At 39.6% G+C, this 24,778-nt stretch overlaps 1 protein-coding gene across 2 annotated transcripts in view; it reads right to left on the bottom strand.

Moving 5' to 3' along the window:
- Positions 1-307: 307 nt before the first annotated feature.
- Positions 308-24,778, bottom strand: part of LOC132822908 (probable phospholipid-transporting ATPase IIA) — a 177,516-nt gene continuing 153,045 nt past the window's right edge. For both annotated transcript variants that reach the window (XM_060836310.1, XM_060836311.1), the window contains 4 exons: positions 19,513-19,621; positions 10,586-10,643; positions 9,857-10,060; positions 308-3,297 (listed from right to left, as the gene is read on the bottom strand). In XM_060836310.1, coding sequence (XP_060692293.1) covers positions 3,161-3,297; positions 9,857-10,060; positions 10,586-10,643; positions 19,513-19,621 — 508 coding nt within the window. In that variant the 3' untranslated portion in view covers positions 308-3,160. The remainder of the gene's footprint in view (positions 3,298-9,856; positions 10,061-10,585; positions 10,644-19,512; positions 19,622-24,778) is intronic.

Genomic DNA, 24,778 nt, shown 5'->3' with positions numbered 1-24,778 from the left:
ATTAAAAGGAATGGTACATTTATACTTTTCAGGTAAAAGCAAGTATCCAAGGAATGTTCTGTGTGGCCTTAAATTGTAATCATTATCCAGGGTACTTGTAGGGACTGTAGAAACATTTAACAAGTGTAAAATACACCTACAAGGTTCTGTGAATCAGACAGCAATCTTTGATTTAAAATGTTCAGAAACATTCGGAGCTATAAAAGGAAATGAAGCATCTTTTTTAAAAAAAAGTCAGCAAGTAAATTAATGGCTTGAGAAAAGGTATTTTAGGAATTGCACCAAATGGATTAGAAGGGCATCAATTAACACAGGAGGACATTTCACAGGAGTGATATGATTTTTATCATTAGTTCAATTATAAACAGGATAACAAATTGGTTTAATTGTATCAAACACACATCTTAACCACTGAGGCAATTAATAAGGATATAGCTCTATAAAACTAAGAGAATGCACACTGTCAGATGAAGACCATTTTAAAATTTATGCCCAGTTTGTTGTTTGTATTTTCATGCACTATTATTTTTCAGACAACAGCAAACTTTCTCCAACTTTCTGTCAGGGGGGTTTGGAAAGCAGCTACTTTCTCTTTGCACAAGAACAGCTAGGTGACATGTGTTCATAATTCACTCACCTCTCTCCTGCCAAGTGCTTCTTCAATCTCAAAGGGAAACTGAGAAAATCATGATAAGGGTTGGCTGTAGCGTTAACACTATAATTAAATAATGGTTGGCATTTGACCTGTATCAGGCCATACTAAATTGATCACAAATATATTACACTAACTTTTTCTTTCAAATGCAAGAAAATAGGTAAAACACAATCTGGACTTCAAATGCTTCAGTTAGACAGTTGTCTTTTGACCTTTACCCCTCCTTCCCAATCACAAGGGATGAATGCAGATTTCTCCAGCTTTCTCATTTCCCCTCCCCCCACCTTTTCTCAGTCCCAACCCTCAGACTCAGCACCGCCTTCTTGACCTCTCCGCCCCCACTCTCTCTCCGGTCTATCACCCTCACCTTTACCTCCTTTCACCTATCGTATTCCCAACGCCCCTCCCCAAAGTCCCTCCTCCCTACCTTTTATCTTAGCCTGCTTGGCTCACCGTCCTCATTCCTGAAGGGCTGAAGCCCAAAACGTCGATTCTCCTGTTCCTTTGATGCTGCCTGACCTGCTGCGCTTTTCCAGCAACACATTTTTAAGGTAAGTTGTCTTTTGAGCTCTGATATTCAAACAGAAATTCAAAAGACCCAATCAGTTAGTTGAGTGAGTATTTGTTCAGTCTCCGTTATAATAAGATGCTGCAGGAGGTTGACAGCATTGATCAGCAAATGGGCTGGAAGTCCAATGGGTCTTGGTTTGTTTTCCTCCAGTTACAAGGAGCACAAAGAAAGCACTTCAAACACTATGCCTTATTTAAGATGAAGGTAATGAACTTATCCTGGATGCAGGAGTATATTGTGAATACAAATCTTTCATCTTACAGCATTCATATTTGGTTGTCCAAATTCACAAAAGCTTCAAAAAGTGTCAGCAACACAATAAATACAGCTTTTAAATCCTTATCAGACATATTACTTACACACATTATTTTAAAAGCATACATACATGTGTTGTCCGTATTGGGCACAATTATAATACATCCATGTAAACCTTACAGCCTCAAAGTAGCACAGTCCTTTTCTTTAGGACCAAGAATTCAAAGTTGAAAATCAATCTTCCAATCTCACAGCAAGCATTGTAATGACAATTGAAATCATTAAGTCATTGCTGCTTTTAGTTGTAAAAGAACCAGGTTGATTGTTTAAGTAAAGCTTTTTCAAAAAAAAAGTAAAATTTTTGTAAGCAATGATTAGTGTGTTTGACAAGAATTGGTTTCCACTGTATAATAAAAGGTGACATGTACATTTTACCTTGCACAAGTTCATTTAAAGAACAGAAGGGATGGTACGATCACATACGATTTAACCATACTTTTCATTCTAGATTCACCAGGACACAATATCATCTTTTCAAAAATACTATCCACTTCTATCGCATAACTTACAATTAAGAATGTTTTCACATGAGCCCTCCTGACACAATTACTCTATTCTTTTTACTGTTCTCTTTCATCATGCCAAGAGAGAGCCATGAAAACAACCACTTGTGGCTGGGAAGGGGAAACAAGTCTTTTTAATGCTAATATTATTTGAAAGTAGGAGTAGATGTTGTGAAAAGAGAATGTGGCTTTGCAATTATTTTACAGGAAGTTTAAGTCAGCATCCTTGTTTCATTCATCAAAGCAACAGATATCTAAACTGAGAAAAGCTATGAAAAGAGCCTTCTGAATGCAGAACAAGAAATGTAGGTAATTACCACTCTGGGTACTTATTTTAAGAAAAACTGTACTGGTTATAAAGTGCACGTGATCTATGACACATTCAAAACACAGATGGATTTATAACAAAATAGAAAGTACATTGGCTCTATGAATACATCGATTTATGAACTAAGTATTCTAATGGATGAAAAATTTGTTTGTGTGTTCATTACCACAATTCAAAGAGAAAGAAGCCTCATGGCACTCCCAGTGGAACAGAGTTTTAGTCATTATCTTGATGAAGGGACTCTATTATCAGTCTGAATTAAAGAGATGCTGTACCATTGTAACTGTAACTAAGGTGGAAACACGTAGACATAGTTGAGATATTGAAGAAAATATGTTAATTCATCCAGTCAATACGTACAACTTATTTGGAGAATGGAAACAGATCAACAATTTGATCAAATCCTGAACAATAGTGGAAATAGGTCACAAACAAAATAAAACAATGTTCGAAGAGGGACAATTTTAAATAATTTTGTATTGGTGGTTGAATCATTGTTTCATTGAGTGGTTGGTGTTCGATTTTCTTTAGTTTTTTTTTCTGCCTGACCTACTTTTGAATAGTACCATGATTCCCTTTCTGACTCTGGTAGCAATTAAAACCTATGACTCTGAAGCATTATACTGCATCTCTGGTAGTGTCTGCTGGCCAATTGTTATTCATCAGTTGGTCAAGAATGTCACAGTTATAATTTTAGTGCATCAGTAGTATTTGAAATTGTCAAATAAACTTCTCAAATTGTTGGATGTGGATCCCTAATGGAATGGATTATTCTTCACTCTCAGCATCTACGAGGTAAGCTTCGAGTAACTGGGAGGAGAGAATCTTCTTCTCAGATATTTCAGTACATACAGGGGAAGGCAACTGATGAGAGTGATTACTGTGACTTTCCACAGGAAGGATAGGGTGATGATGAAGTAGACATCTGCAACAGAAAAGCAAACAGTGTGTTAGTTACAAACACAGCTAGTATTACTTTTGCTTCTAAAAGTGTATTGAGTACTATTTTCTTGGATTCAATTGATGGAACTGACTGTGTGAATTCCTTCATACAATGTCATACTTATTCTAATACCAACTATAGGGGACTGGTGACATTAACGAACATGAGGTCATCAGGCGTTGTGAGCAGCCAATCAAATTGGAGAATTCTAACGGACAGCAAATCTTGAAGCAAATAACACTTAATTTACTCCCTCAATTTCACAGAGCAAAGAAAATCAAGTCATACAATTGGGATTAAGATAGAACTTGAAGAAGGCTTCAATTATTTTTTTAAAAATCAATGGAATTATTTTAGAATGGAGGGCATGATGATCCAAACTTCTACAATTAGTTTCTCAGAAAGAGATGTTGTTTAGCATTAATTGTGACATACTATGTCAGCCAAAAATCAGTTGCTTTGCATCTAAGAAGGCATAACCTTAGAGAGAGAATAGCTTTATAAATAGTTGAAATTCACATTAAATCACTGATTCTTCATTGAAAGCACCTGCAAATACCGCAATAAAGTACCACATGGTGCCTTTGTGGGGCAGGGTATCAATGATAGCAATCACTGGTTTTGCATTTAACTGTGTGTAGATGTCCGAGGTTAATGTCAGTTTGCTATGATAATGATGGAAAACATGGACACTATCTTTGGAAAGAGAAATTTCAGGGCATTCTAAAAAAAAAAATCATCAGTGTTAAACATGTAATTCTGCAGTTCAATGCATCAGTTCTGCTGAAAAGTGATTGGACCCTTAATTTTCTTATGCCACAGAAAGGAGTCCAGTTTCTTCCACTTCTTGAATCAATTCCTCTGGAGGCAAAGAGGCAGGAGAAGCTACCAAGTTTTCAATCTGGGCTTCGAAACAGTCTGCCCTAAATGGACACCCAAAAACCAGGTGTACAAATTACCTCAAAACAGAGTGACAAATAATTATGAAATCCAATATTATTACTAAAGGATCTGTGCACCACTACCCACAATCATTTACTTCATAATATTTACCTATTCACTGATAAGCTTTGTGAGTTGTGTGTTGTTCTGTCATAGCTGGAATGCACTTGAATCTTAGCACAGTCTGAGGGATGAAAGTGTCTTGGTTTGCCAGATGCATTGGTACAACATGATTTGTATTTGGGCAGTTTCAACTCAAGTCACTCTAAACATCAATAATGTGCATGTGACTTATTTTATACAGACATGTTTGAGAACACGAGGACAACCTTTTAAACAAAAATTCATTCATGGGATGAGTGTGTTGCTAGCTGGGCAAACACTTAAAGTCTATCCCTCGTTATGCTTCTTCTGGTGAGCTGACTTCTTGAACTGCTGTAGTCTATGTGCTGGATATACTCTCACAATGCCATTAGGGACAGAATTACTGTTGCTTGGTCAAAATCCAGCAAAGGAACAGTGATAGTGAATGAGTGGATGGGAGATCAAACTGCAGGTGATGGTGTTCCCATGTATCTGCTCCCTTATCCTTTTAGATGGAAGTAGTCATTGATCTGAAAGTGTTGTCGAAGGAGACTAGCCTGAGACAGCTCTCACACATTTGGTACTATGCCCCAGATGTTAGCAAGGAGGATTCTGCAGGGCTGATAGGTCTGTTTTAGCCACTATTGTGTCTGGTCTCTAGGTTGAAGTGGGGTGGTCCATCACAGCATGGCCCTGATTCCTCCATGACCAAATAACCTGACAATTTCTAGCTTCAGTGTGAAAAAATGAGTAATGTGTTGTTGCAAACATCAGCATCCATGTATTCCAGCTAGATCAGTGCATTCCAGAAAAGGAGGGTCATGACTTCTCAACACAATTGAAGGAAGGTGTAAATGTGACTAATTTAATTCTGTATGGAGGCTAGGTAAAAATGTGGGGTGCATAATACAAACATATGCCAAACAATAACAGTTTCACTTTTGGCAGCAGATTTCTTGAATGTGTCAGAGATATTCGTAAATTACCTGTTATGAGTAGTGATATCCAATTTCACGGATAATGGTTCAGAAACAAGATTGCATTTTTTATTTAGATTGGATCATTGGAGTATTACACACTAATAGGGAGATAGGATACAGTGAATCTGGGAAGCAGTGACAGTGAGATGGTCAAAGTCAGATGGACAGTTCACAATGAAAACATTTAGCCGTCCGGTTGAAAAACTGGATTGAGGCAACTGTGATAGAGGAAAAGCTCGGTGTTGTGCTGGGCAAGTAGAAGGAGATGAAGCAGAGCTCCTTAGTAATAATGATGGCTTCTCAGTTCCCTCATCTCAGTGTCCATCTTTACTTTCCTATTCCAATTTTGCACTCTTGTTTGTTTGGCACTACACTCGTCTAATCGCTGAACCTTTCTTGTCTTCCAACCTGTCCCAACCTCTTCTGTTTTCGTTTCCTCCTCTCTGCCCTTTCCCTTCACCTGTATTTGCTTAGGCCGGTCACTTCTCTACCTATTACTGGTTCTAAAGAAAGGTCATTATCTTGAAAGGTTAACTTGTTGCTCCACAGATGCAACGTCCTATGTGTTTCTGGAAATTTGATTTTATTTTCGATTTTCAACATCTGAAGTAGTGTGCTTTTGTAAAGGTGAGAAATTGGAGATGAGAAGAGAATCACGTTTTATCTCCCACTATTTCTTAGAGTCATAGAGATGTATGACTTCGGTCCAACCCATCCTTCTTGGTGAAATGCTGCTGTTTGAACAATTTCTCCAAAGTTACATTGCAACAAAGAGGGAGCTTTCAATCCAAGTGGAGATTGAGTAAAATTGTAACACACATCAATGGACTAGAGGGCGACACCCGTATCCACAGAATCATTTTCCACTGTTTCAGTTACCTATGGTTTACCACGGCCCGAACATATTATAGGGAACCTTCCAGAACCAGGGACCGGAGTCTGCAGGAAAAGCGAATTTCCCATTGAAATGAATGGGTTCGCTCCTTTCCGTGGTTTCGGCCTTCCGTGGTAGATCTTAGAACGCATCATTTGCAGGTACGGAGGCATGGGGGCGACTACTGTACATCCTGTTACTTTGCAAAAAGAAGGCGGTGAGCTGCACAACATCCTTTTCCTGAGAGTAGAAGTTAGACCATAATGATGTCACCAAAGCCATATGGAAGTGGAAGAGTCACGGGCAGAGTAACTCCCACACATCCTCTAGCTAGCTAGTGATGTCACTACGGCAACAGCCCACTCTCAACACATATGCATTTCAAGTTAATCTCCTCACAATCAGGGTTGCTGTTGTTTGTAGATACAAGGCCATACAAAGACTTATTGGCATGATAGTCAGTGGGAAGTTAAATTTCCTGCTGAAACACCAGCTCATCACTATTATTTTGTTTTCCATTATGACAATTGAAACCGCATTCACTTACGTTAATACTGAATAATTAAACATTTCACTGAAGTGAATAGAAACTGAAAACCCAGAATAATTTTCCATCTCCGCTAACGTTTTAATTCTTCCAAACTGTTTTAGCTATGAATATGTACATCCTTTGATAAATTTGGACAATTATTTCAGCAATATCATTAACTTCATTTGCAGTCTGTCTTTTATAACAGTTGACCATCTTTTTGTTGCAGGAACAAGGGATAACAGCAATGAACGATTATTCTGATGGTCATCAGTAGTCATTTAGACAATGGTTTCAACCTAACTGCCCTACTCATTCATTTATCAGTGGATAGATTATCCAGTTTTGTCTTTTTTTAAGATTTTTCGTATGATATGAACATCACTGGCAATGCATGCATTTACTGCCTAATCATAATGGTCCTGAAGAAAATTATGTTGTGCCACTTTCTGGTCTGGCTGCAACCCATCTTGGTCACTCACAGTTACTCCAGGGTTGGAGCTCCAGGATGGAGGCTGGATGACTGTGGAGGCATGGTGACATAGCTCCAAATATTTAACTGGTATGAGACTCAGATGGTGATGGTGTTCTACTGCTATTATTTTTCTAGGTCATAGACATTGCAAGGTTGAAAAAGTGCTTCCAGAGGAGGCTGGTTGTATTACTGCAGTGTACCTTGTAACTGGGGTTACAAGCAGGTTGCATTGTCCTGGGATAGTGTCAAGCATTTGGGATACTGTTGGAGTTGCATTTATTCATGCAATTATTCCATCAAAGTCCTGTCTTGTGTCTTGTAGATTGTAGACAGACTTTGGAAAGTCAAACAAGTGAGTAAACTGCCACAGAATTCCCAGCCTTGGACATGCTCCAGTATCCACAGTATTTCTACAATGTACCTGACATAAGACCTAATTTTGTGATATAACTTTTAGCGCAGCACATTATTCAAATGCTTTTTGAAAATCCAAATGCATTATACTCACTGGTTTCTCCTTTTAAAATCTTTAATTATATTATCAAAAAAACACTAGTAAAATTTATCAAGTATTATTTTCCTTTCATCTACCTATATTGGTTCTGCACAACCATGTTATCAAGTCTAATTACCCTGTCATTGTGGTCCTAATATAATCACTACAGCTCTCAAACTAGCAGCAGCAGTTCCTCAGGGGACAGTCCTAGGTCCAACCATCTTCAGCTAGTCAAAAGTGGGGATGTTCACCAATGATTGCACAATGGTTAGCACCATTCACAACTCCTCAGATACTAAAGCAGTCCATGTCTGAACACAGTAAAACTCAAATATCAAGGCTTGGGCTGAAAAGTGACAAGTAACATTCACGACACACAAATGCAATTCAATAACAATTTTCAATTAAGAGGCAATCTAACAATTATCCCTTGACATTCAATGACATTACCATTCATTAACATCGTGGGGGATACTACTAACCAGAAGCTGAATTGGACTTGCCACAGGAGCACAATGGCTATAAGAATCGGTGAGAGGCAAGGAATACTGTGGTGAGTAACTCAATTTCTGACTTTCTAGAGGTTGTACACCATCAAAAAGGCACAAGTCAAGAGTGTGATGGAATATCCATTGCAGTTCCAACAGCAATCAAAAAGCTTGACACCATCTAGGGCATAGCAGCCTGCATGATTGACACCATACATTCCTGAAGAAGGGCTTATGCCCGAAACATCGATTCTCCTGCTCCTTGGATGCTGCCTGGCCTGCGTGTTTTTCCAGCACCACATTTTTTTCAACCATATTCACCAACATCCACATCCTCCACCATCAACACTCAATAGCAGCACTATACCATGCACAAGCTGCACTGCAGAAATTCACCAAATATTCTTAGAAAACACCTTCCAAACCAATGACATCCACCACCTAGAAGGACAAGGGAAACAGATACATTAAAACATCATGACCTGCAAGTTCCCTTCCAAGTCACTCAATATTCTAACTTGGAAAGTTATCACCTTTTCTTCACTGCTGCTGGATCAAAATCCTGGAAATCCACCCCCCCCCCCCCCAATGGCATTGTAGATCTACCTGCAGCACATGAGCAGTAGCAGTTTAAGAAAGCCGCTCACCACCACCTTTTCAAGGGCAACTAGGAATGGGCAGAAAATGCTGACCTAGCCAGTGACATCAATAGCCCATGAGTGTGTAAAGATAATCTAACCTATAGTTCCTTTCCTTTCACTCCCTTTGGAATTATAGGATTACATTTGCTACCCTTTGATCCCTGAAGAATGCTTGAAGGTCAAATCAGTGCATTTGCTCTCTTTGTAGTCAGGGTGCAGCATTATATCTAAAGGGATTTGTTGCCTTATGGTCCTATCAATTTGCCAGTACTATTTTTTTTACTAATTTCAATATCTTTAAAATTCCTCATTTTCACTCTATCTTCAGTTCCTCACTGCCTCTGATATGTTTTCTGTGTCTTCTATCACAAAGAAAAATAGAAAGCATTTGGCAATGTCTCTGCTTTTTGATCTGTTGGCTTTTATGTAAGGGCCCAACATTTACTGTTAATTTCTTACTTTATACATATCTATAAAACAGAAAGCAAAAGCTTTTAATGTCTCCATCTAGTTTACTCTCATATCTTTTTTTTGAATTTTTTGGTTATCATTTTCTTTAATTACTCAGGCTTTAATCTTTCTTTAATCGAGTATTATCTTTAATTGCCCTAGTTCACCAGAATGGGAATATTTTTCCTTTTGATTTAATAAGGGAATGTATGATCATTGCGCTTTGTGAAGCAATTCTTTAAATGCTTGCTATTTCCTATCTACCATAAGATTTGCAAAGCTAACCTTTCAATTTCCTTCACCAACTCACCCCTCAAACCAAAATAAATTTGCTTTGTTAGACTGGCGTACTTCATTGGAGAAATAACAAATCCATTCTCAGCTCAATATCAAATTCTAACCCAGTGCATATTTTATAAACATGAATACTAATACTAATACTACTACTACTACTACTACTACTACTACTACGTACTAGCTGGGACAGTGTAAAACTGCAAGGAATCATTTTTTTAAAATGAGATTGGTAAAGGATTGAGAAATTCTGTTTGTTCGTTCATCGAAGTTGTAACATTGACTTACCAATGAACTCATGCAAGAAGACAAGCGAAGCAATGTAGCAGCTGAGACTGAGAAGTTCCGCCACAATCATGAGCCAGTGCCAGGTCTGGATAGTGAGTGCCACCATCAATAACTCAGTGAGAATAAGTGAAGTAAAGGAAATGGCTACTGCATGCACAAACTCTGAGTCAAACAACAGAAGAGCTCCGTACATTATTATACCACCTGGAAAAAGAAAGCAAAAAATAATTTTTATTCTTTTTTGAACAGAAATGCTGACACTTACAAATGAAATAGTCCTGCATGTACAACCCCCGTCTCTGGATCAGAACATTGTTGGTTGAAAGTTAACTTTAGGCTATCACTCTAGAGCAGTACCAAGGGAATGTGACATGGTTGGTGCTATAATTGCTCAGATAAGATATTAAACTAAGGTCTTTTTATGCCCTCAAGTAGATGTCAAACAATATCATTTCACCATTTAACAAATAGCAGGAACGTTCTCCTGGATATCTGATAAAAATGAATCCTTCAATGCATACCACAAAAAGCATTTATCTGGTCATTATCATAATTAGGTAAGTGGGATCCTTCTTTCCCCAAATTGGCTGCTGAATTTCCTATATTGCAAGAGTGACCGCACTTCAAATGGTAGTCAATTGTCTATAATATCTTTGAACATCCTGAGGTCATGAAATGCATTTTTTTCTTTATTTCATATCTATTTATGATAAAGTGTAATTTCCATACCTTGGTATATACTAATTAAAACCCAAATCAAGAAGGTTTTAAAGGAGAGTGGTCGGCCCTGAAATAGAGAAAAGAATCGGTTTTGAAGATATTCTTGCACTTTGCTGTTCAAGTCAACACAGATCAGAAAAACTACATATTTTACAGTTATTTTTAGATTTAGACTGTAAAGCTCAATAAACACATTTAATTTGGGTTTCTTTGGAAACTAATCAATTGACATTTTTAACAAGTAATTGAGCTATTCTCATATTTGGAGCTTTTAAGTAGTATCAGTTTCTGGAACTGGTGTTTTAACTGCATCAGCTGTAGCATAAATTTCCATTGCATCTTTGTCATGTTAGACTTGGAGTTTTGAAATTTGTCAGCATAGATTCAATGTTGCAGTTGTAACATTCTTGCTGAAAAGATTATTTTCCGTGCTGGGAAAATGCTTCATGAACTTTATTACCTGAAGTCATCAATGGGCTGTGTTGAAAAGGAAATGGGTCCAATCACTCGAAAAAAAATTCCCCACATTTTATGATGCAAACAATAAACTAATCCTTGCCTATCCCTTCTCTAGCAGAGGTCATCATTTATTAATCAACTTTACCATTCACTTAAGACCAAAAATAGAACATGGATTATCTATAAATATACTTCCATTGCTTTCTTCCATTAAAAGGTGTAAATTCTCCTAGTGTCGTACGAAGTTCTATGTTGTGAAATATTTACAAATGTTTAGAATAGAGATTATGGAGACGGGCAATGAACTGTCCCACTTTGATTGTGTTTTGAATGGAGACTTTTTCTGCATTACCAGGCAACCACAAAGTAGCCCAGCTACTGACCATCAACCTCAGAAAAGCTGTGGCTAGCAGATCTGACAAACTCGTAATCCTGAGGTGGCTGCGTGAGACCACAAACTGCTGCACGTGATTGTCATAACCACTGTACTGCAAGGTCAAATAGAATTGTAATAATCCAAAGCCCCTCCATTCAGTTAAAGCACTGTAGACATAATACAGAACCTCAATAGGTAGGAATATCCTTAATAAAGTCCATGTATTATCCACAAATTCACAGATCTCAGCCAGGAGAATAATGGGAACACAACCATCGATTGTAGGACTTCAGAATGGAAGTTGATAGGAACAGTAATTAGCAATGCATTACCCAGTTAGCCAGCTCAAAGTACAAAGTTGGATGTTGAGGGAAGGTGCAATGACTCTCCCTCCAGAGTTAATGCAGAAACTAACTGCATAGTTTATGGTTAGGACACTTGGTAGTGAACATTTGCATCCAGACATCACCAGGAATCACTTCTTTCCAGACAGGATGGGGGAAAAATGGGAAAGTACTTCAATGGGAATGGCTTCATCACTTATTAGGCCCAGTGTGGGCAGCAGTCATCCAATAGAAGGACAGAGGTTCAAGTTCAAGTCATGGCCACCACTCACCCTCACCTCCCTTGCAATTAGATCCCTTTTCAGTATTCTCAATCAGGCTATTCAGGTGACTCTAGAGATTCTGTCGATTTGTGTCATGTTCTAGTGTACTTGAACAAGGAGGAGGGGAATTGCAGTTGAGATTTATTTGACCTAAGTGTGTTGCCAATGAAATTCTGGTGAAAATGAGGACAAGGATTTTTTCAATTGCCCTTAGTCTCCAGTATGTGGATGTCACTGGAGAGTTCCTGTTCCTGCCCTGTAACATGGTTCAAGATGATGAAAATAGAACACATTCAGAAACATACATTAAATGTTAGTTTCCTGGTGGAATCCTTGAAACTAATAAGCATTTAGAGCAGAATTGAGAGGGCCAGAATAATAGATTTCACAGCACCTGTTGTTAAGAAGTTTTGATCCTTGTTGACATCAAGGGCTGTGCATGTGAAAATGCAGTAGAAACTCAATTAATATGTAAGTCACCAGAAATCCATTATCCTTCATCCTAACAAAAAATCCTTAGTACACCTCCATCCCTCTCAACTGTTAGTTCACACTGAAAGAGTCAATGCACTACCTCAGTGGACCTTATCAATAATGAGTTTGCACTTATACAATGTCTTTATTATAGAAAATCTTTTCAAAGTGTTTCCATTTGTTCTGAACTGAGCTTCAAACACTACTCCCACTCAGCACCCAGTGGTTTACATCTGACTCCACATCATTTATCATTTCCAGCCTTACATTACTTCTATCATCACTGAAATTCTCATCCACTTGCTCATTACTTTAAAACTGGACTGCTCTAAGCCACTCTGCAGCACTCCATCCTATGCAATACACCCTTATTCAAAGCTCCTTCACCTTCATTCTCTTCTGCATCAACTGTGGCTCAGAAGGGAAGGATGGAGAATAGGAAAATGATAGTGATAGGAGATTCAATTGTGACAGAAACAGGTAGGAGATTCTGTAGTCATGAGCAAGACCCCCAGATAGTATGTTGCCTCCCAGGTGCCAGGATCTGGGATATCTTGGATTGAGTCTACAGGATTCTTGAGGTGGAGGGTGAGCAGCCAGAAGTTGTGGTACACATCTGTACCAATGGCATAGGTCGGGTAAGTGGATGAGGACCTGAAAAGTGAATATAGGGAATGAGGTTGAAAGCTAGCAGGCAGGATGAGCAGAGTAGTAATCTCAAGATTGCTACGAGGGCCGCATGTTTTTGAGGTTAGGAATAGAGAGAGTGTGCAGCTGAACACGTGGCTGCAAGGCAGGTGCAGGAGGGAGGGCTTCAGATCTGTGGATCATTGGGATACCTTCTGGGGAAGGTAGGATCTGTACAAGAAGGACGGGTTGTACCTGAACTAGAGGGGCAACAATATGTTGGGTGGGAGGTTTGCTAGAACTCTTCGTGAGGGTTTAGACTAGATCGGCAGGGGGTTTCGAACTGGAGCTACGGATGAGATGATGGACTAGGTCGAGAACAGCCAGATACAGTGTGCAGAGAGTCTGAGAGAAGGGATAGACATTTGATAGGGCAACAGCACAGTTAGTGTGATGGGGTGAAGTGTGTCCATTTTGATGCAAACATATCAAGAACTAGGGTGATGAACTTAGAGCATGGATCAGTACTTGGAACTGTGGCCACTACAGAGACTTGGATATCACAGGGGCTAGAAAGATTGTTGGATGTTTCAGGGTTTAGATGTTTCAAAAGGAATAGGGGTGGGGGAGGGAAGGTAAAAAGGTGGAGGAGTGGCATAGCTAATCAGGGATGGTATCACAGCTGCAGAAAGGGAGATCGTCAAGAAGGGTTTGTTAACAGAGTCAGTATGGGTGGAAGTCAGAAACAGGAAAGGAGGAGTCACCTTATTGGGAGTTTTCTATAGACCCCCCAATAGCAACAGAGATCCAGGTGAGCAGATTGGGAGGCACATTTGGGAAAGGTGTATAAGTAACAGGGTTGTCGTTATGGGTGACTTTAACTTCCTTAATATTGATTGGAACCTCCTTAGTTCAAATAGTTGGGATGGAGCAGTTTTTATCAGGTGTGTCAGGAACGGTTCCTGACTCAATGTAGATAGGCTGACTGGAGGGGAGGCCATATTGGATTTGGTGCTTTGCACAGACATTATGGAATTTTTTTTATTTGGGGGAGGGAGAATTAAAATGCTATTTGGTAGGAACTGGGGCACCTAAACTGGGTACATATGTTCTCAGGGAAATGCATGACCGAAATGTGGAGGTTGTTTAGGAAACACCTGCTGATAGTGCTTGACAGGTTTGTCCCACTGAGGCAAGGAAGGGACGTTAGTTTGAAAGAACCTTAGGTGACAAGGGATGTGAAACTTCTAGTCAAGAGGAAGAAGGAAGCATATTTAAGCTTGAGGAGGTAAGGATCAGACAGGACTTTAGAAGGTTACAAGGTAGCTAGGAAGGAACTGAAGAATGGACTTGAGAGGTATAATGGGGCATGAAAAAGCTTTAGCAGGTAGGATTAAGGAAAACCCTAAGGCATTTTATGCTTACGTGAGGAGAAGGGGATGGCCAGACCGAGGCTAGGGCCGATCAGGTTTAGTGGGAGGAACATGCACCTGGAGTCAGAGGAGGGAGGGGAGGTCCTGAATGAATACTTTGCTTCAGTATTCACTAATGAGAGGGACCTTGCTGTTTCTAAGGGCAGCATGAAGCAGACGAATATGCTTGAATAGGTTGATGCTAAGGAGGAGGATGTGCTGAAAAGTTTGAAAATCATAAGGACAGATAAGTCCCCTGGGCTAGACGGGATATACCCAAGGTTACTACAGGAAGAGAGGGAAGAGATTGCTGCACCTATAGTGATGATCTTTGTGTCCTCACTGTCCACTGAAGAAGTGCTAGATGATTGAAGGGTGACAAATGTTATTCCCTTGTTCAAGAAAGGGCATAAGGATAGTCCTAGGAATTACAGACCAGTCAGTCTCGTGTCTGTGATGGGTAAAATATTGGAGGGTTCTGAGAGACAGGACGTATGATTACTAGGAAAACCATAGTTTGACGATATATAGTCAACATGGCTTTGAGAGGGGCAGATCATGCCTCACAATTGAATTCTTTGAGGATGTGATAAAACACATTGATGAAGGTGGAGTAGTGGATGTGGTGCATATGGATTTTAGCAAGGCATTTGATAAACTTCCCCATAGTAAGCTCATTCAAAAAATAAGGAGGCATGGTATACAGGGAAATCTGACTGTCCAGATACAGAATTGGTTGGCCCATAGAAGACAGAGGTTGGTCGTAGATGGAAAGTATTCAGCTTGGAGATTGATGACCAGTGGTGTTTCCACAGCATTGGGTTCTGGGACCTCTGCTCTTTGTGATTTTAAGAAATGACTTGGATGAGCAAGTGGAATGGTGGATTATTAAGTTTGCCAATGACAGAAAGATTGGTGGAGTGGTAGATAGCCTGGAGGGCTGTAGTAGGTTGCAACGGGACATTGACAAGATGCAGAACTGGGCTGATAAGTGGCAGATGGAGTTCAGTAAGGTTCCTCATGGGAGACTGATTAGCAAGTTTAGATCTCATGGAATACAGGGAGAACTAGCCATTTGGATACAGAACTGGCTCAAAGGTAGAAAACAGAGTGTGGTGGTGGAGGGTTGTTTTTCAGACAGGAGGCCTGTGACCAGTGGAGTGCCACAAGGATCAGTGCTGAGTCCACTACTTTTCATCATTTATGTAAATTATTTGTATGTGAGCTTAAGAGGTATTGTTAGTAAGTTAGCAGATGACACCAAAATTGAAAGGGTAGTGGATAGTGAAGAAGGTTACCTCAGATTATAGCAGGATCTTGATCAGATGGGCCAATGCGCTGAGGAGTGGCAGATGGAGTTTAATTTAGATAAATGCAAGGTACTGCATTTTGGGAAAGCAAATCTTAGCAGAACTTATACAATTAATGGCAAGGTCCTAGGGAGTGTTGCTGAACAAAGAGACCTGGGAGCACAGGTTCATAGTTCCTTGAAAGTGGAGTCGCAGGTAGATAAGATAGCGAATAAAGCGTTTGGTATGCTTTCCTTTATTGGTCAGAGTATTGAGTACAGGAGTTGGGAGGTCATGTTGCGGCTATACAACAGTGGCCTAACCAATGCCCTGGAATATTGCGTGCAATTCTGGTCTCCTTCCTATTGGAAAGATGTTGTGAAACTTGAAAGGGTTCAGAAAATATTTACAAGGATGTTGCCAGGGTTGGAGGATTTGAGCTACAGGGAGAGGCTGAACAGACTGGGGCTATTTTCCCTGAAGCATCAGAGGCTGAGGGGTGACCTTATAGAGGTTTACAAAGTCATGAGGGAGCATGGATAGGATAAATAGATAAAGGGTCTCTTCCCTGGAGACTTCCCTGGAGGGAATGGGTTTAGGGTGAAGGAGAAAGATACAAAAGAGACCTAAGGGGCAACTTTTCATGCAGAGGGTGGTACGTGTATGGAATGAGCTGCCAGAGGAAGTGGTGGAGACTAGTATGATTGCAACATTTAAGAGGCATTGGATGGGTATATGAATAGAAAGGGTTTGGAGGGATCTGGGGTCAGGTAGGACTAGATTGGGTTGGGATATCTGGTCAGCATGGATGAGTTGGACCGAAGGGTCTGTTTCCATGCTGTACATCTCTATGACTCTATAACCTAGAAAAGTGTGAAGAGATTCACTTTGGAATGTCAAATTTGAATTCAGGATACAAGGTTAAAGGCAGAATTCTTGGCACTATGGAGGAACAAAGGGATCGTGGGGTCCATATCCACAGATCCCTCAAAGTTACCACCCAGGTTGATATGGTTGTCAAGAAGGCAGATGATGTGTTGGCTTTCATTAGCAGGAGGATTAAGTTTAAGAGCCACGAGATTATGCTGCAGCTCTATAGAACCCTGGTTAAACCACACTTGAAAAATTGTGTTCAGTTCTGGTCACCTTATTCTAGGAAGGACATGGAAGCTTTAGAAAGGGTGCAGAGGAGATTTACCAGGATGCTGCCTGGACTGGAGGGCATGTCTTAAGAAGGAAGATTGAGGGCTTTTCTCATTGGAGCAAAGGAGGAGGAGAGGTGACTTGATAAAGGTGTACAAGATGATGAGAGGCACAGATAGAGTGGATAGCCAGAGACGTTTACTCAGGACAGAAATGGCTATCACGAGGGGTTATAATTTTATGATGATTGGAGGAAGGTTTAGGAGAGACAGATTGGTGGGTGCGTGGAATGCACTGCCAGCAGTGGTAGTAAAGTCAGATACATTCGGGACATTTAAGCGACTCTTGGATAGGTACATGGAAGGTAATACAATGAAAGGTACAAGAGGATGATAAAAGATCAGCACAACACCAAAGGCTGAAGTGTATATACTGTACGGTACTGTTCTATGCAACTTCCATGTCTCTAACCCATTAGCTGTCTTATACCACAAAATTTACGATCAACGTTTGCAGGATATGGTGCGTCGTGGTTTTAAACATTTTTTATTTCAAATTTCAATAGCGAGCAGTAAGATTGGAGTCAATAAATCTCGTACTTGTGGGGCTATCACCGTAAGAAAATACCGTACAGCTGTCAAACCCAGATGGTTTTCTCTGTTCAAAGTTAGCGAAAGGTCACAGTGAGTTTGAAACTTTAACTCTGTTTCCCACACCACAGATGGTTTCAGTCCTGCTGAGCTTCTCTGGCACTTTCCCATTTTATTGCCTGACTCTCTACCTCCTCTCTGTGACTTTGGTCCCACATATTATAGCTTACTCTTGGGTCAGGATTTTAGTTTCGTAAGTCAAGATTCCAACTTGGAATCACTTCCTGTTTCTGACTCCACAGAATGTTGGTGTCATCCTCTTAAACTGAATTTTTGTTAGGTTGGCCAACTGTTAGCATCTAGTGGGATCTGAAGCCAAGTTAGACCACGGAAAAGAACTCTGTTACATGTTAATTAAGAGACAACCGAATGAGACCCTGACTGGGTATATGGGGTGATGTGGAGGTGCCAGTGTTGGGTTGGGGTGGACAAAGTCAAAAGTCACATGAGACCAGATTATAGTCTAAAAGATTTTTTAAAAAATCATAAGCTTTCTGAGCGCTGCTTCTTCATCAGATGAAGTCAGGTATATAGGAAACAAGTGATCAACAAATTTGAAATGTGCAATATAATAATAGAACTCTGACCGGAAAGATATTTCCCTGGACTCTGTCAAACCAACATAATCTCTGGTGCTTAAAAATCAATTAATTCTCAGATGGTGGCGGGCTCTCAATAGGAGTTTCTCCAATCATGAAAATACATGGAGTCCATTGAGGCAGGGAAGAGGTAGAGGGCACACAATACTTTAGGATGGAAGTACCCACTCAGCCACAGTATCAGACTAATTTTGTAGACAAAAAAGGAGGGATGGTGAGCATTTTAAGTGGCTGTGGGACGTATTGATAGTGCAACCTTCATAGGAAGACAGAGCACTTATTCTCTCAGTCTGCCAGTTGGAGGATGCCCCTTCTCCCTGACGATACTTCAGTCATTTAAGGGACCGATCTGCCATGTAAAAAAGTGACATGGAAGAAAAGGCCTCAACAGGCCCCTGAGACCTTTTATCAACCATAGGGGCAGAAACGGGGAAAATTTTGCTGACAATTGCACAAGTGTTCAGCACTATTCCAGAGTTAGGTACAGAAGCAATATTTGTTCATATGGAGCAAGACCTAGAAAACAGTCAGTCAGTCAGTCAGGATTAGCCTGATAGACATTCAATGGTTTGCTTTCACTCTACCAACAACCAAGGAGTTACCTTTGACCAGAAACTAAACTGGAAAAGTCATACAAATATTGTGCCTCCAAGGACAGGTCAGAGGCTGGGAGTTCTGCAATGAGTAACATACCTCCTGACTGCCTAAAGTCTGTCCACTACCTATAAGGCACAAGTCAGGAGTGTGATGCAATACTTGCCTGAACAGTTCAGCTCCAGCAATGTTCAACAAGATTTACACCATTTAGCACAAAGCAGCTGGCTTAATTTGCATCATCCACTCCCTCCATCACCAACAAACTCTTGCTTAGATTAACACATAATTCAAGCAGCGAGCAGCAATATAAATGTGTGACATTCTCTCCATCCAAAAAAGTGCACAGTTTTGAAAAGTGGTGACAATGGTGACAAAAGGCTGATTCTGTTACAAGAATGTCTGTAATTCAGAGGTACCTCATAAGTTGTATAGTACATAGGTGCATTCTGAGGTCATAAAAGGAACTTTTAAACGCAAAATACTAAAATGAAAAAAGTTGATCATAAAGTTCAAATAAGTCAAATATTTCATCTGATATATGAAAGAAGGTGAGATATACACTTAGATATTTATATAAATAATATAGAACTTGTAAATCTAAACATAATTAGTTCAATTGGTAACATTCTAAAAATTGCATTTAAATGATATACATTCCTTGCATAGCATACATTTATAATAAGAGGTTTATTCTACTACATACCTTCGTAAGATCTTTGTATAGTTCTGGATAAAGCATTGCAACTTCTGACTTCACATCCTTGTCCAGAACGAGAGAGAACACTGGGAACATGGTATAAATTGTTGAGTACCTGAGAAGATAAATATAAAGTATCATTTCATTTTCACTTCCACATTTCTCCTTTGATCAATAACTAAAGCATCATGATTTTATAAAATTATTTCTTTAACTTTAGAAGGTGCCAATATTGGAAAGGCTACATTTCTTGCCTATCCCTTAAGATAACTATCATGGACTTTATCCTGCTGTGGTGTGTGTTCAGGTTAGAATGGTGTAAAAGTGGAGAGTCACTTTAACATTATAGTGCTCCCATTATCTTGCTGCCTTAGTCCTCTGCTTGTAGATGTATGTTTTCTGTCGTAGATACACCTTTTTGGGTGTATCCTGTGCAAAACACAGCCACTATAATCTGCCAATAAGGATATGCATTGGCATATCCATTGGCAGGGTCACCAAACAAATTGCTTGACTCCAGATGATGTTGTGCTTAAATTTTGTTGCAGCTGAATCCATCCCAATGAGTGGGGTGTGTTTACCATTCTCCTGACTTTAACTTAGACTTTGGAGGTTCACCAAATGAACTACTTCTCACAAAATACCCAGTTTCTGCTTTTATCCCTTGTTGTGAATGTGTTTGAACAGCAGAAGAACCATCAATAAACAGACCCAATCATGGACTTAAGGCAGGAGGAAGGCCACTGAGGAAACATTGGGTAGGAACAATCATTCGTTCTTAAAAGAACTTCTGATCAATGTCCGGGGACTTGGCTCATTGGCCTTGAGTAATTGCAATTACCTGCTTTTGCCTCAGGTTTAAGTCAATGAGAGGTTTCCCCTTCAACTGCACTAACAACACTGGTAAAAGAAAACTAAAGCGGACCTAATATAGAAATTGAGAGAGTTAGGTAGTAGATTAAAGAGGAAGATCAGTAAAGTTATAATCTCTGGATCAGTTCCAGTGCCACGCATTACTGAGTGTCGGTATTAGGAAGATCAGTCAGATAGATGCATGGCTAAAGGAATGGTATCAGAAGGAGAGCTTAAGATTTTTGAATCACTGGGAGAGCTTCTGAGGTAGATGGGACCTGTACAAGCTGGATGGGTTACATCTGAACTGGAATGGGTCCAATATCCTTACAGGAGGTTTTCTTGTGATGTTGGGAAGATTTGAACTTAAATTACCAAGCCAACGGAGCACAGAGTAGATGTATATCAGGAGCAAGGTTCAGTCAGATTAAAAAAAAGAATACTAATCCAACAGGCTGAGAGGACATGGGAATGATAAGGCAAATGGGAGGATCAGAAGGTTAAACTGAATCCATTTTAATACAGACAGTCTGACTGGTCACTGCATTGAGTAGCACATGATATTGTTGCAATTACTGAGACATGTTTGAAGGAAGGACAGGATTGGTAATTCAACATTCCAGAGTATAGAAGTTTCAAGAGTGATTAGGGATGTAAGAGGGAGAGGTTATTGCATTATTAAGAAAGGAGATGATCACTGCACTAATGAGGGAGGATGTCTTAGAAGGCTCTTCAAATGAGGCATGTGGATAAAGCTTAGAAATAAAAAAGGTGAAGTGCCAGATAACTGGTGATATCAAATATGGTTAATTTGTTCAGAAGGGCAGTAGGGATTGGCCAATAATTACAGATCAGTTTGTTTGGTGCCACTGTTAGGGAGAGTATTGAGAAAAAAATCATAAGGTCAGGATTAAATCAGTATTTGGAAAGGCAACGGTTGCTTACAGATAGTCAGGGTGGATTTTTTGGATGGAGATACTGACTAATTTGAGTTTATTTTGAAAACGTGACTTAATATATTGATGAGGGTAGTACAGTTGATGTGGTTTACATGGACTTCAGTAAGATCCCAGAATGAAAGCTGGTTCAAACATTAGGAGCTCAGGAGATCCAAGGCAAGTTGGCAACCTGGATCCAAAACTAGCTTACAAATAGGGGGTAAAGGGTGATTGTGAAGAGTTGTTTTTCCAATGGCAGTCTCTAACTAGCAGTGTATGACAGGGATTGTGCTGGGACACTCGCTGTTTTTTATTTAAATGAACGACTTGGATATGAATGTAAAAGATATAATTAGGAAGTTTGTAGATGAAATAGAAATTGGCTGTGTTAATCGTGAGGAGAATGTTCCCAGCCTATAGTATGATACGATCAGCTCGTAAATTGGGCAGAGCAATGGTAGATGGAATTTAATTCTGATAAGTGAGAGGTGAAGCATTTTAGAAGGCCCAATAAGGGAAGGACGTACACAATGAATGGTAGGTACTTAGGGAGTACTGAAGAACAAAGGGACCTTGGTATACAAGTTCATCGATCCCTGAAGATATCAGCACAGGTAGACAGGGTGGTGAAGAAGGCATGTGAATGCTTGCTTTCATTAACTGAGCCACAGAATATAGGATTAAGAAAGTCTTGTTACAACTTTATAACATTGGTTAGGCCACAGACAGTACTGTGTGCCGTTCTGATTGCCACTCTATCAGAGGATGTGACTGCATGGAGAGGTACAGTGGAAATTCACCAGGGTGTTACCTGGGATGAAAATGATCATTTACAAGGAGAGACTGGATAAGCTGGATCCATTTTCTATTGGAGCAGAGGAGATTGGGAGGTGGGGGGAAAGAGGGAGGGATCTAACACTGGTATACAAAATGAGGACAGGCATAAACAGGATAGATGATGAGAATCTTTACTCTGTGGCTGATGTGTCTAAGATCAGAGGACACAATCTCTTCATTCAGAGGGTGGTAGAAATATGAATGAGTTGCTTAAGAGGATGAAGAAGGCAAGTACTCTTGCAACATTTAAGAAGCAGCTGGACAAGCACTTTAAAAAACCAAGTCATAGTAGGCAATGGGTCAAGTGCAGATAAATGGGATTAGGATAGTTTAGTATTTATTGGTCAGCATAGACATGGTGGGCCAAAGGGCCTGTTTCTACACTTTTAAAAAAAATGTTCAGTAAACCCATCTAGTCATTATTGCTTAAATTTGGTTTGTTTCAAGGTTGAATAATGAAGATTCTGGGATCCTCATTTTTTCATGCTTGGTTCTTCTATTGCATTTATTGTTATTGTATCCTTGGCAAGTTTACAGTCTATCAACCCATATCATCAAGTCAGCTTGTCAATAACTCTCACAACTAGGTTCATAACCGTAACACTAATGAGTTTTAAAACAGCATCTGACGATCATTTAGCAGCATAATGTCTCAATATCATGTTCCTGTCCTTATGAAACAGTGCTATACCAGTAAGACTTTCTCTAGCAAGAATATTAAAATGTACAAGTATAATACTTTTCATCTATCATACTTCAGGTGTCACGTTTTCTGTTCCAATGTACTATAGATCAATCTAATCAAAGACATTCCTTGCTATTGATTGATTTTTGGAACAAATTTGCATGTGATCCAATGTAAAAAGAGGAAACAAAATCAATCATTTGAAACGGAAGGAGAAACTGCTCTACCAATAACACAATATGGGGGTCCCCAATTTACAAACTTCCGACATGAATACAATCCCATATCTGGGTGCAACTTTAAAGATCTGACATACAAGCATTTCCTATACTTACAAACGGCTACTTTCATACTGGCCAGCATTGTGTTTCAATTTGCATATAACTTCACTTGCCAGTTTACAATGCAGGACTGCCTGTACTCATTAACAGATCATGTCCGACCTCAACACATCCAAAATTGTACTGAGCACACTTGAAGATGAGAAAACACAGGCAATTCATCCTGAGAACACAGCACACTGCCATGGATTATACAGAACTGCAATAAAAACAGTAAATGCTGGAAATACCCAGAAAACCTAGTTAAGGCAGAAACAGAGTTAACAGCTTATTTGGTCTGATAAGGCAGTCACCAACCTGAAGCATTAATTTTGTACCTCCCTCCATAGATGCTGCCAGAACTGCTGGCTATTTTCAGCATTTTCCATTTTTTTTCTCATTCTGAGTTCTGACTCATAGCTTGAAATGTAAATAATTTTAATGTGACACATGCATCCTGCTGAGTTGCAGTTTCAAATTAACAAGTGTGTTCCAAATACATTCCAATCTCTAAGTTCCTGCATTACATCTAAGTGACCACTCAAGTGCTGTTTGTTTGATGAGTAGGATCAGTGTTCTTTGAGCATGGATTCACCATAGCAGAATAATGCATTCTCAGTTATATGATGACTCACAACTTCCCTTACAGCAGCAGACCATCCATGAGCAAAATCACAAGGGGATCTCCACAAATTCAGCAATTTACTGTGGTATTGTTCAGGGATGATGTCCATGTAGACATCACAGTCCTAGGTCTGAGTTTGCCACAGATGTAGCCAATCTGAAATTCCAGTGTTCTTCTGCACTAGAGCCTAATACTGACAAACATACATTGGGAAGTTTCATGATCAGATAAACACAACAAATCTAAATTGTGAAGGGTCTATTAACATTACAATTAGACTGTTTTGTTAATAAGGCATGATTTTACATTACAAGCATATTATAAATGAAATAGTACTGTAATGCATCCCTTACTAATTAGTGTAACATCTGACTGAACAATTGAAGCTCCATTTGTTTTAAAATAGTTCTAACAAAGTAAATTTCTTTGCATAATAGTCATACAGAAAATTAGACGAAAATGAATACCATTACTCAAACTGTTCCTTATGAAGAAACACCAAAGGTAAATAGCTCAGATTTAAATGGCCACAGTTAGAGCAAATTTTACTCAATCGATTTTAACTCCCCTATTGAGTTTCATCCTTGCTCAGTGTACCATTTTCTAACTAATGAAAGTGACCAATAGATACCTGAAAGCATATTGTAACTTACCCTTCAATTTCCTCCATTTTGAGGAACCTTCCTTTCGGAAACCCTTTGGTATCAGGTACCAGCTACCAGCTAAATTGAGAGTATATTAAAGTTGCCATTGTCCTGATGGACCAGGAGGTTGCTCTGTCATTATAGAGATGATTAGTGGTGGTTTAACCTTAAGATCACCACATCCCAGGTGAAGGGAGAGGTTGAGAAGGACTACCCTTCATGGGAACTTCATCTGGTAAACTGGAATCATTGTGCATTGCTAACTAGCCATCCAGTCAACTGAGCTAGCTGACCTCCTGGAACATGTGTAGGTTAGGTGCATTGGTCAGGGGAAACAGAGTAATAGGTTAGGGGAATGGATCTAGGTGGGT

Source organism: Hemiscyllium ocellatum, chromosome 15 (assembly GCF_020745735.1).
Source record: "Hemiscyllium ocellatum isolate sHemOce1 chromosome 15, sHemOce1.pat.X.cur, whole genome shotgun sequence".
In the NCBI taxonomy this organism is placed as follows: domain Eukaryota; kingdom Metazoa; phylum Chordata; class Chondrichthyes; order Orectolobiformes; family Hemiscylliidae; genus Hemiscyllium; species Hemiscyllium ocellatum.
Note: the sequence above shows the minus strand (reverse complement) of the source record. Positions and strands in the feature narration are given on the sequence as shown.